Source organism: Budorcas taxicolor, chromosome 18 (assembly GCF_023091745.1).
Source record: "Budorcas taxicolor isolate Tak-1 chromosome 18, Takin1.1, whole genome shotgun sequence".
NCBI classification, from domain to species: Eukaryota; Metazoa; Chordata; class Mammalia; order Artiodactyla; family Bovidae; genus Budorcas; species Budorcas taxicolor.
Window position 1 is genome coordinate 36,013,816 of NC_068927.1, and position 14,232 is coordinate 36,028,047.

Sequence of the window (14,232 nt, forward strand, 5' to 3'; positions counted from 1 at the left end):
TGTCGAAGGTGAGCGGTGGTCTCGGAGGTGAGCGGTGGTCAGGCAGCCGCCTGGGCAGCCCTGCTTCGGGAGGCGGCGGTGCTAGCGGGAGCCGCCCGGGCGGAGGTCGCGCTGGCGGCCTCTGCCGTCCGAAGAGCGCAACAGCACCCCTGTTCCAGGTCTTCCGTCCAGTGGCCGCTCCGGCTGCGCTGTCCGGGGGCTGAGGCACCGGACGGAGGCGCTGAAGCGAAAAGCTTAGGCTTTGGAATGAGAACAATACAGGATAGCGCCGTTTATCGAGCGCTTATCGTGTGCCAGAGTCCCACGTTATCTCACTAAATCTCGTCTAACTTTCTAAGGGTGAAGAAACCTGAAACTCAGAAATCTTGAGGAACCTGACCAAGGACTCAAATGCTTCTGACAGCATCCTGGTACTTCAGTCTTACTCACTAGTTTTAACCTATTATATATACCATGAACTTTGCCTAATCCTAATCGAGCCACGAGTTGAAAGATCGGCCTTAAACGAGACTCCCCAAATACAAATATCCTGCTTTTCACCTCGTCCTTCCTTGACCCTATTAAGACCACAAGGCAGTGATTTTTATGGCAGTTAATAATACACTTTTTACGTTAATAACAGGGCTTTCTTTTTTTTTTTTTCCGGGAGCCAGGGTTTGACACCAAAAATAGTAGGCTTTAATTTCCTTTCTTCAGGAAAAGAAAGAAAAAGGAATAGATGTGAAAGGAGAAGGGGCAGGGGAGGAAAGGGGAAGGAAGAGGGTAATGGGAAGAAAAGGAAAGAAAAAATACATTTCACCTGTCCAGTTTCACTTTAGGTGACTGCTACCCGAGGGCTCTGTGGAAGCAGAGGCATTTTACAAGGCATTTCTAAATATCACAAGGAAGCAGGATATAGCAGAAAAGCAAGGATATGTGGGTTTCAGATGAGTAGGACTCTGATCCTGGCTCTGCCAAAAATTAAAGGATCCAATAAATCGGCATATCATCTGCTAACCTGAATGTAAGGTTCAAACAAGACAATGGGAGTGAAAACTTATTAAGAATTATACCTCTGGAAGTCTAGGAAAAGCAGAGAAAAGTGCTGTAAATCATAAGGCAAGTAGTATCAGAATTTTCACTGGACAAAAGACAGTTGAAAACTACAGGCCAGTGAAATTCATCAGCCCTAGGTGAAACTCTCTAATGTGGCCAGTTGGAAAAGGAAAAGACAGCACCAGATTTAGTTCCCTTTTTTTTTTTTTTTTGCAGGAATACCAAGTAGGAGGATGCTGCAGACATAGCAAATTCAGATTTCAACAGGACATTTGCCAGTGCACATCATAGACAAGAAAGTGAAATGTAGGCTGGATGATGGTATCCAGGCTTGTTAAAGCCCAGGCCCAGAGGGGGCTGATGAGCAAGTCCTCCCTACCCCCCGCCCAAAGGAGGCTGCTAGGAGCATGCTCCAATCTCCTGCCTTGGCCCAGTCAATTCAGGGTATATCATTCGTGACTTGGATGAGAATGCAGCCACACACTCATAGTTGTGGATGACCTGAAGCAGGAAGGGAGGCCTAACACACTGGATGACAAACTGAGTACAGAATAAATCTAAAATTCAACAGGGACCACTGAAGTCTTGTGGGGCTTCTCTGGTGGCTCAGATGGTAAATAATCTGCCTGCAATGCAGAAGACCCAGGTTTGATCCCTGGCTTGCGAAGATCCCCTGGAGAAGGAAATAGCTACCTATTCCAATATTCTTGCCTGGAGAATTCCATGGACAGAGGAACCTGGCGGGCTATAATCCATGGGATTACAAAGAGTTGGACACAACTGATTAACACATACAAACACTGAAGTCTTGTAGTGGAGTTAAAATAAGAACAAGGTAAGAATTAATAAAAAAAATCATGCCTTAACTCTATCAATTGTAATTGGAAAGTTGGTCATGTAGAATGCCAAGAAGCATCCTAGGTAGGGTCCATAAAACCTTTGGGGCTTCCCAGGTGGCACTAGCAGTAATGAATCCACCTGTCAATGCAGGAGAGGCAAGAGACACAGGTTCAATCCCTGGGTCGGGAAGATCTCCTGGAGATGGAAATGGCAACCCACTCCAGTATCCTTGCCAGGAAAAGTCTATGGACAGAGGAGCCTGGCGGGCAATAGTTTATGGGGGTGCAAAGAGTTGAACATGACTGAGCACACAAGACTCACTGAATCGAGTCCATGTTCACTTGCTCTTATAAAACCTTTGGGCTAGCAAAGAAACGGGTCTCTATACTCTTGTCAGTCAGTCCACATTTTTGGGGGGACAGTCTACAAATAAAAAGGTGCCCAGTGGTCAGTGACTAAGTTCATAAGGGGACATGACACTGTTTGGCTGAAGCAGGAAGTAGCTAAGATTCAGCAGCATGGAAGATAAAGGATGTAGAGGGGAAACTGATGAACATCTATCATTACCTCTCTAAAGGGCTGGTATGTGGAAAAGTGATTCAACTTTTGTGGTTCTGCAGGAGGTACTCCAGAAAGGCATATTTCATTTTGGCATAAGGAAGAACTGACCATCAATTATCACCCTGTGAAACAGTAAATTCCAGGTTTCTGAGCATATAGGCAAAACTAAAGACAGCCACCAATGTCCAGATTGTTGTACAGCAGTTAGTTCATGCCTCTGGCAAGGAGCTATAACTGAGGTAAGCTCCAACTCCAAGGGTCTGACTTTTTGTCCCCTGTGGAACTGGTCGGGTTTGGGTTCCTAAAACCAAACAGTCCTCTAATATGTGATCATTCTTTGGGTTCCTAAAACCAAACAGTCCTCTAATATGTGATCATTCTTTGGCTTTCCTTTTGATGTGTATTTATTTACTATCAAATTCCATTTGAGGGGAAAAAAGCAGTTCATGTTAACCAAGTTAGCCAAAGGTTAGGATAAAATTTAAAGGTTTCAGAAGGCAATGGAAGTTATTTTAAATAAAGTGTCAGTGACTGATACAAAATATCATCCAAGTTACAGTGTGTCATACTCTTGGGGATGCTTCTTTAAGTAGTATTTGATCTTCTGTTACATAGATAATTTCCAATTAAAAAAAAAAAAACTACTGCCATCAAGGTTGAGGCAACAAAATGTTTTAGCCATTGACCTAAAACAACATGCACACATCTTGAGAATTACACATCAAAATAGCCCAGCAGACCATTTAAATCATCTCCATAGAGCTTAGGAAATACTGACAGATAATGGACTAAATTTACTCACACTTTAAATGATGCGAAGAATTTTCCTAATTGTATATTATTCTTAGGCCTAAAGGAATTTTTGGATTTTAAACAGAGACTTTTCTGCTTATTGACCCTCTGGAATTTTCACTGTGAAACAGAAATTAATAAAAATTCTGCTTTATCTAAGTAGACATACTCATGATCTGAAAGGGTCAAAGAATACATGCTTATAGGAAAATAGCCTTCAGTATTTGTAAGAATGACACCAAGCAGTGAGCCAATGTGTACAGAAGTACAACTGAGCTTTTAGGCCTTGATACTTGATCATTTTGCCACAGTAACAGTATTTTAAGTATAATGAAGAATGCATTGGTGTAATGAAATATAAAAAAAGTAAGAAAAATAGAACTTTGAGATTTAATAGTTTGGTTTCCAACTAGAAGAAAACTAACTTAAAAGCAATCAAAAATTGTTTCAAACTTTGAAAATGCAGAAGCAAATAAACATGCACCAAAAAGAAGTGAACCTGACAATAGAATTTGGAGTATTTGGGCAATTACACAATTGCCTTTAGAAGGAGAAACATTAGTGTGTGGGAACATGATTTGAACATCTTGGGAAACTATCTAAGTTCCAGAGAGAGAATTTCACTGGGTAAAAATACTAAATCCAGTGTCTCATATAGTATATGATGTCAAATAAGGTTTAAAGGCCAATAATTTTTTTTCTCTGACCTAGGTTGAGCTTAAGGGAAAAAAGCATAATCCTAAACATATGTTTGACCTCATATGGAATTTTGTCCTACCAACCTACACATTGAAAATGTATTTGTTTTAGGGACTTCTCTGATGGTCCAGTGGTTAAGAATCTGCCTTCCAATGCATGGAACATGGGTTCGATCTCTGGTCAGGGAACTAAGATCCCACATGCTATGGGGCACCTAAGGCTGCATGCTACAACTAGAGAGCTCTCATACCAGAACTAGAGAGAAGCCCACACATCACAACTAGCACAGCCAAAAATACGATAAAATAAAATTTTTAAAAGAAAATGTACTTGTTTTATAATTTAAAAAATAATTTTATTTATTTGGCTGCACTGGGTCTTAGTTGCAGGGGATCTTTAGTTGAACTTATGGGATCTAATTCCCTAACCAGGAACTGAACCCAGGATCCCTGCATTGACAGCACAGAGTCTTAGACATTGAACCACCAGAGAAGTCCTTGGAAGTTATTTTAATAGTCTGATGAGCTACAGCATCACAAAAAATAATTAAACAGTATCCCCATTGCCACATTTCCTGTCTCATGAGAATGTCTAAAATATTTAAAATTTTGTATTTTTAACACACTGTTTTTCAAGGTGTCAAACTAAAAACTGACAAGTCTTCCAATCAAGGAGCCACATACTTGGGGCATTTGGTCAGCTTGTGGTATTTGTGAGCAAGGTCCACAGCCTTCCGTCCTTGCTGAAAAGGGAAAGACCACAAAATTAAATTCCAGTGATTTCCCATTTTCTTAACTCCATTGAAAAGGTAATTTATTTCTTCTTTGGTAAAGTTTTTACGAATTCTTCTTTTCTCTGTAATTAATGAGAATTGTAGAATATATTAGTACTTGCTAAAAAAAAGAGATCTTCTTGAGAATCAAATAAAAACTTATTCTAAGGATATGGATTATACAGTGAGAAAACTTCATGCCTGGGCAACTCATCATATGGAAATCCACTTCAAATGAAAACAAACAAACAAACAGACTCTGAGTGCCTACTATCAACCTAGATGCTATCACTGTGATCCTGCAATAATTGTAACAATCTTACGATAATCAAGAAACACAAAATTTTATAAACATTTGGTTGTTAACTCTTTCAACATTCCTGTGAAGACAGTTAACCACTTACCTGTCTTACAGCTACGGTCTTCCCAAAGGGCTCCATAACTTCATAGAAAAGAATATCAACACTTGTTACTTTAATTATCATGCTTGATTAATATTTTTAAAGGATTAAGTGTCTTTTTTGAAATTTGACTTAAAGAACATGTTCTTCACCTATATAAGGGCTCAGCTTGATTAAAACTCAAAAAAACAAAAAAAAACAGGCTGCACAAAGAGGAAGTTTTATCCGGTTTTTAGGGGTAATTTCTACAACAGAAAGAATACACATTTGGTATCTGTAAACAAATATTTTCTAGTCATGATTACCAGGAAATAGTCTTCCTTTAAGGTTTTAAATTCATTGTTAATACTGATGAGGAGGAGTTTTTGTATTTCCAATTAAGGCTGCTATTCACTCTAGTAGGACCTGGAATAACTGCTGGGACCTTAGGAAATCTTGCCTTTGCAGGTCAGGACTGTTAGTCCATCTCTCCTAAGATAGGAGCCACAGTTCAGATCTCTTAAATCAGAAGAGAAAAATCTTAGCAGCAGAAGGCCAAGATATCAATGAAACAATGTCTAATTATTACCGAATGGTATTGCTTAGAATGTGAGATCCATGAAGGCTGGGATTTTTGTCTGTTTCACTCACCATTATGTCCCCCGTGCCTAAAATTGTGTCGGACACATGGGAGGTGATCAATAATATTTGTTGAAAGAAAAAAAAGTTACTACTGGTAAAAAGTGTTTTAAAACTTATCACTGGGACTTCCCTGGTGGTACAGTGGATAGGAATCCACCTACCAGTGCAGGGGACACAGGTTCGATCTGTGGTCCAGGCAGATTCCACATGCCTCAGAGCAACTAAGCCAGTGTACCACAACTGCTGAGCTTGCATGCTGCAACCACTGCAGCCTGTGTGCCTAGACTCCGTGTTCCACAAGAGAAGCCACCTCAAGGAGAAGCCCATGCATTGCAATAGAGAGTAGCCCCCGCTCTCTTTACAACTAGAGTGACTGCACACAGCAACGAAGACGAAGAGCAACCAAAAATAAAATCATATATATTTAATATAAATATATTTTAAATATAAAATGTATATATATATAAATTAAAAAAAAACTCATCAATTAAGTTACTTCTTACTTTTGGGTCTACTGGAAAACTGTAGTTCTCCGAGAAATAGATTATTTCAATTTCACTTGCTAAATGATCTCAAAACTCATTATAATCAGAACCAGATGGGTCATTATATCATTCAGGATATCGGGTCTTGGGGTTGTTCATGTAGAGCCCATCCCCACTTTTCCACTGCAGCTGCCATTTCACTGACTTCTAACTTAAATTAACATCCATGCCCAACTCCTCAAAGGTTTCTGCAGCAGAGTAATGGGCAGCCTAGAAGGGGAAACAGCTCTCTACATCACAAGGCTCCCTTCTGTGGCTTCTTTAGTGCTCTTTTTTATACTGATTGGGCATTAAAAGAAAACAAGGGGAAGAAAATAGCAGGGAAAAGTAGGCAAGAAGACTCCGTTTTAGACACTTATTTTTCAAGCCATCCTAAAAAAGACTTGTCTCCAAGACTCTTTTAAATACTTAGATGCTAAAATGGTCCCTTCTCAAAAGAATAGTCTCAAACTTGACTGTAACCTATAACCAAATGAAAGGTAATGAATGTCTCTAGTATGAAAGGGAAATTTATTAAGAGGGGGAACACAGTACATCAAATATTCCTGGCCTGCTTGTAAAAGAGATATGCATGCACACTAAGTCGCTTCAGTCATGTCCCACTCTTTGTGATCCCATGGACTGTAGTCTCCCAGGTTCCTTTGTCCATGGGATTCTCCAAGCAAGATTAATGGAGTGGGTTGCGATGCCCTCCTCCTGGGGATCTTCCTGACCCATGTCTCCTGCCTTCGCAGGCAGGTTCTTTACCATTAGTGCCACCTGGGAAGCCCCATAAGAGATATAAGACCAATCTAATCACTACCTCCTCAAGATGCCTAAATCTGAAAAAAAGCAGGCCAACTTATTATTTGATTTTAACTAAGCAGTTCTAACCTACAAAAAAGATGTAGGTGTTTATGAGTTGAAAATGATCCTAACAGTATTTAGGATCCGTTTGTATAATCAATATATAGGAATGCTGCTGCTGCTGCTGCTGCTAAGTTGCTTCAGTCGTGTCTGACTCTGTGCGACCCCATATATAGGAATAGTTATGTATATTTCATGAGGTTCTGCAAATGACTTTACTATGAAAAATGATTATCGAATATTTTTAGTTGTTTTATATTTGCTTTTAAGACAGCTACTGAAGAAATTCTATTGTTAATTTGATGCCAACTCCTTGTCAAAGACAAGATTTCCAACTGCAACATTTCTATGGAAAAATATGTATTTTCTAACAGTTTCTACAGAAAATATTACTTCAAAAAGTGGGCTACCCTATACTGGTACTGCACTTAATTTTAATTTATATGCAGAAATTTTAATCTTGAAAAAGACCCAGTTATAAAAAGTAAATTTGAAATTTCTTTCAAGGTTTTGGCAGTGAAAATGGCCAAACAAAAGTGAGTGGCAAAATGTTTCCTGGATGGATCAAGTCCAGACCTCTTCACAATAAATAACAGAATGACTCTGTAGTTACTAATGGTTATTAATTTCTAGGTTACTTTGACAAGTAATGTACTCAATTGCTTACTCTTATTCTGCAGGTACTAATTCCATACAAACAGAAGAAAATGGTAATGTTCTTTAAGCCTCATGATAAATTTGAAATGGTGATAAACCTGAACTGTTAACTCTGAGTTTAATAAAAACTCCTATAAATTAACTCATAGTTTGAGAAGTATATTAATTTTTAAGCAGGGATCTAAGCTTTATACTATTTGTCTCTTCAATTTTGATTATTTGAAGTGCTAAAATAGAAATGTGATACAGAGGAATGAACTGGGGGTTCCGGAGAAAGAAAAACTTGCATTTGAATCTAAGTTCTGCCATTTGCTCACTGGCAAATTTTGGCTATTCAGGGATTTTCCTATTGCTATGCAACCGAAAAGAAAGTAAAGTGGAAATAAAGTAATACCTTATCTTCTGATTTTATTTTATGAAATAAAGGAAATAATATCTATAAAATACCTAATACATAATGGGTTCTTAATAGATGTTAAGTTTTCTCCTGCTCCTTCCCCAGCTAGAAAGCAAGAGATTAGTGAGTGCCATGAGGAAGGGAGGAGGGAAACTTCTTTTATGAGGAAATATGACTCTTATCAGAGCCAAGAGTTATTATTTAGAAGCCATTAATGATGTGACTGAGAACAATCATTGAGCTGTTCTGTTTCAGGAATATATGAAATTTATATTTATTTAAAAATTAAGTATATTCACTTATTCTTCCAGGGGTAGTAGATTCACTACTGAGTTGACGTCTTCTACGTGGGGTCAGCAGAATTTCTGAAAAATACGAAAACATTTAGCCTACTTAGAGTACTAATCTGAGTAGTATCACATCAATTCCATTAGTATGATATTTCCTTTTTCCCCCTTCTAATGGGACTCCTTAGGTGGATTAGGAAGAATTTTTAAACCACCAGAGACTAAATCTACTCTCTGGGAACATTTTAAATCATGGTTGCTCAGAGACAGATTTTCTTTTCAACACTTTTTGTACCCTTTAGCTTTCAATATACTTAATGGTCTAGATCATAGTTCAGAAGGTACAGTCATAATTACAGTTTTAAAACTGCTGAATTAATTACTTTTGTTACAGATAAGTGATTTCCTTAGTTCACTTTTATATCTGTCTTCAGCTTCCACAATGGCTTTGTGACGATCACATTGGTATGGGCAACAGTGCAAGAGCTTGCTAAAATTTCGACTATTCAGGGATTTTCCTACTGCTATGCAACCTAAAAGAAAACAAATTAAAATGATGCATAGATGTTATAAAATATTTAATAACAAATTTATGAAAGCAAATATCTTTATGATGGTAACTGAAGTGAATCAGGAAGTTAATTATAAATACATCAAGAAACTCAAAGCCACATCGTATGAAAGAGTAAAGACAACAAATACAATACAGGGAAACAAGTGTTGCCACAGAGGTGTAAACACTTATGGCGATATAGGAAAGGAATGTCTAGCTTGGTCTAACTCTGAGCAGGAGTCGCTGTCAGGGAAGATATCCAAAAGAAGTGACCCTTAGGCTCCATCATCTTTTTTTCTTTAATATTATGGAACAGTTAAAATACATGAGAATGAATGGAAAAGAATAATGAACCACCATGTATCCATCATCTAGCTTCAACTATTCTTAACTCACGGCCAATCATATTTTATCTCCCTCTACCTGTGCAACTCTGCCTTTTGTGCACACTGGATTATGAAGCCTGGAAGTTGCATTTGAGTATTATTTCAGATGCATTCTTAACAGATAAGAACTCTTTTTAAAAAGTACTTATTTTGTCTTATTTTTTTAAACGGCAAAACCACTATCACACCTAAGAAAATTATGTTTAAGTAATCTAATATCCAGTCAGTGCTCAAATTTCCCCATCATTTTAAAACTTTCTCTTTATGGTAGGTTTATTTGAATCATGATTCAAACAAGGTCAACCATTACATTCAGCTGCTATGTCTCTTGAGTTTCTTTTCATCTATCAATTCTCCTCTCTTCCTCTTTGTCATTTGCCTGTTGGAGACACCAGGTCATTTGTAATGTGTAAGTTCCCAAAGTTGGGGTTTTTCTGATTACATCCTAGTTGTATCCTTTAAAATGTTTCTGTGTGCCCAAGAAACTGTTAAGTAGATGTAGATGACTAATCAGATTCAGATTAAGTTGTTTTTAGAATTCCTCACAGGTAGTACTGTGGACTTCTAACTGCATCGTATTAACAGACACATAAAGTCTGACTATCTTTTTTTAAATTTTAACATTGATCAGTAGCTTCAGGTAATGTTAGCCACATCCATAAGGTACTCTATTTGCCTGTCACCTAAAGGAAAAGTTAGCCAGACAGAAAGTTGGCAGGGATGAGGACATTTTAAGTACAAAGAACATGTGCAAAAGCACAGAAGAGTGAGAAAGTATCGTGTGTTCAGACAATCACAGGTGTCATGTGCGGCTGGAGTACAGGTATGAGAAGTGTGGGAGAAACGTTGAGGCTGGTAAGGGTTGCCAGGGGCCAATCAACAAGAGTCTTGAGAACCATCCTAAAGATTTTTAGCTATCTCCAAGTCAATGGGAGAACTGAGGGATATTTATCAAGCAGGAATATGATGTAATTTGTCTAACAGAAAGCTCAGCTGAAAAGTAAGAGAATCAGTTGAGGGGTAACTTAAATAGTCCAGAAAACAAATGTGGGGATTCTGAAATAACAACATTTTCTGGGAGAAGGCAGAGATTTGTGAGGTAAAATTGATGAATAATGAGCTATTAGGGTAAAAGAGACGTTTAGGACAATGCTTTATTGACTATGCCAAAGCCTTTGACTGTGTGGATCACAATAAACTGTGGAAAATTCTGAGAGAGATGGGAATACCAGACCACCTGACCTGCCTCTTGAGAAACCTGTATGCAGGTCAGGAAGCAACAGTTAGAACTGGACATGGAACAACAGACTGGTTCCAAATAGGAAAAGGAGTGCATCAAGGCTGTATATTGTCACCCTGCTTATTTAACTTATATGCAGAGTACATCATGAAAAACGCTGGACTGGAAGAAATACAAGCTGGAATCAAGACTGCCGGGAGAAATATCAATAACCTCAGATACCCAAATGACACCACCCTTATGGCAGAAAGTGAAGAGGAACTAAAAAGCCTCTTGATGAAAGTGAAAGAGGAGAGTGAAAAAGTTGGCTGAAAGCTCAACATTCAGAAAACGAAGATCATGGCATCTGGTCCCATCACTTCATGGGAAATAGATGGGGAAACAGTGGAAACAGTGTCAGACTTTATTTTTGGGGGGCTCCAAAATCGCTGCAGATGGTGACTGCAGCCATGAAATTAAAAGACGCTTACTCCTTGGAAGAAAAGTTATGACCAACCTAGATGGCATATTCAAAAGCAGAGACATTACTTTGCTGACTAAGATCTGTCTAGTCAAGGCTATGGTTTTTCCAGTGGTCATGTATGGATGTGAGAGTTGAACTGTGAAGAAAGCTGAGCACCGAAGAATTGATGCTTTTGAACTGTGGTGTTGGAGAAGACTCTTGAGAGTCCCTTGGACTGCAAGGAGATCCAACCAGTCCATTCTGAAGGAGATCAGCCCTGGGATTTCTTTGGAAGGAATGATGCTAAAGCTGAAACTCCAGTACTTCGGCCACCTCATGCGAAGAGTTGACTCATTGGAAAAGACTCTGATGCTGGGAGGGATTGGGGGCAAGAGGAGAAGGGGACGACAGAGGATGAGATGACTGGATGGCATCACTGACTTGATGGATGTAAGTCTGAGTGAACTCCGGGAGTTGGTGATGCACAGGGAGGCCTGGCGTGCTACAATTAATGAGGTCGCAAAGAGTCGGACACAACTGAGCCACTGAACTGAAGTGAACTGAGGACAATGCTCAATTGTGATGGATCGAATGGCAGAGTCTGGAATAAGCATGGCACATTTCTGGTAAAATAAATGTGCAGCAAAATTTTACAAGTGGAAGAAGAACAAAATTCCACACAGTTTTGAAATTCCACACAGGCAGAGAGTTTGATTTGGTGAGTTACAGAGAAGCACTGAGGGTTCTTTACCCTGGTAACATGATAAAAAGCACATGAGGAAGAGAAGTTAATAGCAATATGCATGACTTGGGGGTTGGTGAGCCTTGAGACTGAAAGACTGCTACAGAGTTGCTGGAGTAACTGAGGCAATGAAGGAAAGGAGGCCTGTGTGAGAAAGAAAGAAAGAACCAAATCTGATAGACTAGAAATAGGGGGTGTAAGGAGAAAAGATAGTTATAGATGACTCAATGTTTGAAATCTGGGGGCCAGAAGAATAGTGGCAATATTAACAAAAATGAAGACGCTGGAGGGAGGGCATTTTAAGACGGAGAAAGCTGTTGTGTTTTGAATATATTAAACTTGAAATAACAAGATATTAAAGTGAGTACATCCTGGATACAGCTGGAAATGGCAGAATGTGGCTATAACCCAAGGTACAAGTGAAGTGTGGAGATACAGATTTGAAAATCATTGGTAAAATGAGCGATGATACCACAAAAGTATATGTTGCAGCAGAGTTGAGTAAGTGCTGTAGATTATTTAGTGGGGGAAATATCTGCAGAAATTTGGCAGAAGGAGAAAGATCAAGGAATAACAGATGGCTCAGTAGTAAAGAATCTGCCTGCCAATGCAGGAGACACAGAGACACAGGTTCGATCCTTGGTCAGGAAGATCCCCTGGAGGAGAAATGGCATACCACTCCAGTATTCTTGTGTAGGAAATTCCATGGACTGAGGAGCCTGGCAGGCTATAATCCTGCATAGAGTTGGACACGACTGGTGGAAGACAGAAGAACAGTAGTATTTTGAGCCTAATGTGGAATAGCCTCAATTTTCTCCAAAGGGCAGAGTGCAACAATAAGAGTAAACAAAGAGCAAATATTTGGATATGAAGAAGAAGGATGGAGTAAGCACTGAGGACCCTGAAGAAAAAGAAACAATGGGACATGGAACACTAGAAAAACTTATAAACTAACTATAAATATAAGAATAGTTAATGCTTATGATTTTCAGAACATAATCCAGAATATGTATCTATTTATTGACTCTCTGAAAATACAAAAGATGTTTACCTTACTCAGTAAAGCTAAACTTATAGATGGTGACAAAAAGAGAATAATAAGGTAATTTTTAAAAACTATTAGCTGTGTTGACACATATGAACAAATATTGGGAACACAGGCTACTATAGATAAAAGGTATTAATTTGAATTTTTTATGATACCCATGATTGTTATTTCTCCAAAGGGAATGAAGTTTAAATCACACTGGTAGAACTATTACAAATTCTAGTTAACTTATGTCATATAAACTTTAATTATGAAACAATTACAATTAAAAAAATACTTACCTGAGCACCTATACCTCAACATTTTGGAACAACTGTCTGTTTCTAGAAAACTGATGACTTCTTTATTTATTATATCTGAACATAATGTAAATGGATCTGGAGAAAAAAATTACAAAATGCAAGGTATTTCTGATTAGTAAAAAGTATGTGACATTTACAAGATTTATTAATTCTGAAAATTTTTATCAACTGTAGCCCAGGACTACACATCCAGTCATCCTAGTGGATAAACAGAAAGGTTCTGGATATTAACAAAAGGTGACTGAAGCACTTAGTTTAGAAAGAGAAGTAAAGGCATAGCTTGTATGTTAGAGAGAAGATATACCAATGTACATTTTTAGCTATATTAATCACTTGAATATGTTCAACAATCAAAGAAGAAACATTTTTAGTCATACCTGTTACTGGTAACTGCTGCTTTGTGTTTTTGGCAATAGGAGTTGGGTGTTTAAAAATATGGTCTCTAAAAGAAAATAGACACAAGATTACTATAAGTAAACACTGGTATATGAACAAATGTTTCTATATAAGCAGAGTTTAGCAGACAGAAGGAGCTGGCACCAGGATCTACCAAAACCCACCAAATTCTGCCAAAGTATGGTATTCAGCAGTTACATACAACCTTGTTTCTAAAAGTGGAGTTAACTATTATATATAAATAGATAATAAGGACCTACAGTATAGAATGTGAAACTAGATTCAATATCTTGGAGCAATGTATAATGGAAAAGAATCTGAAAAAGTATAGTAAGTGAATCACTGCTATACAGCTGAAACACTGTAACTGTAACATCAACTCTGCTTCAATTTGAAAAAAAAAAAAAGTGGAGTTAAACAAGACTCCAAAGGGCAATACTGATGTCAGCAGAAACATGGGGAAAAAAAGAGGAAAATAGGAAAGAAAAGCAAAAAAGAGGAAATAACAAATTCAGTGGGCCAGAGGGCAAGAATGCTGGCACAAGAGCCTATCTCACTAATTCCCAATTCTACATCCCTAAGAAATCAAGTTAAAATTACATGAAGAATGGTTTGGAAAAGGAAAAAGGGAATGTGATGATATAATCCATCTTTCTAACACTTGGTTTAC

The 14,232-nt window shown here is 38.2% G+C and overlaps 1 protein-coding gene across 1 annotated transcript in view; it reads right to left on the bottom strand.

Moving 5' to 3' along the window:
- Positions 1-81: 81 nt before the first annotated feature.
- Positions 82-14,232, bottom strand: part of TERB1 (telomere repeat binding bouquet formation protein 1) — a 33,839-nt gene continuing 19,688 nt past the window's right edge. The window contains exons 13-18 of the mRNA XM_052656751.1: positions 13,544-13,608; positions 13,146-13,241; positions 8,837-8,986; positions 8,466-8,531; positions 4,611-4,782; positions 82-220 (exon numbers count right to left, since the gene is read on the bottom strand). Of these exons, the coding sequence (XP_052512711.1) occupies positions 82-220; positions 4,611-4,782; positions 8,466-8,531; positions 8,837-8,986; positions 13,146-13,241; positions 13,544-13,608 (688 nt within the window). The remainder of the gene's footprint in view (positions 221-4,610; positions 4,783-8,465; positions 8,532-8,836; positions 8,987-13,145; positions 13,242-13,543; positions 13,609-14,232) is intronic.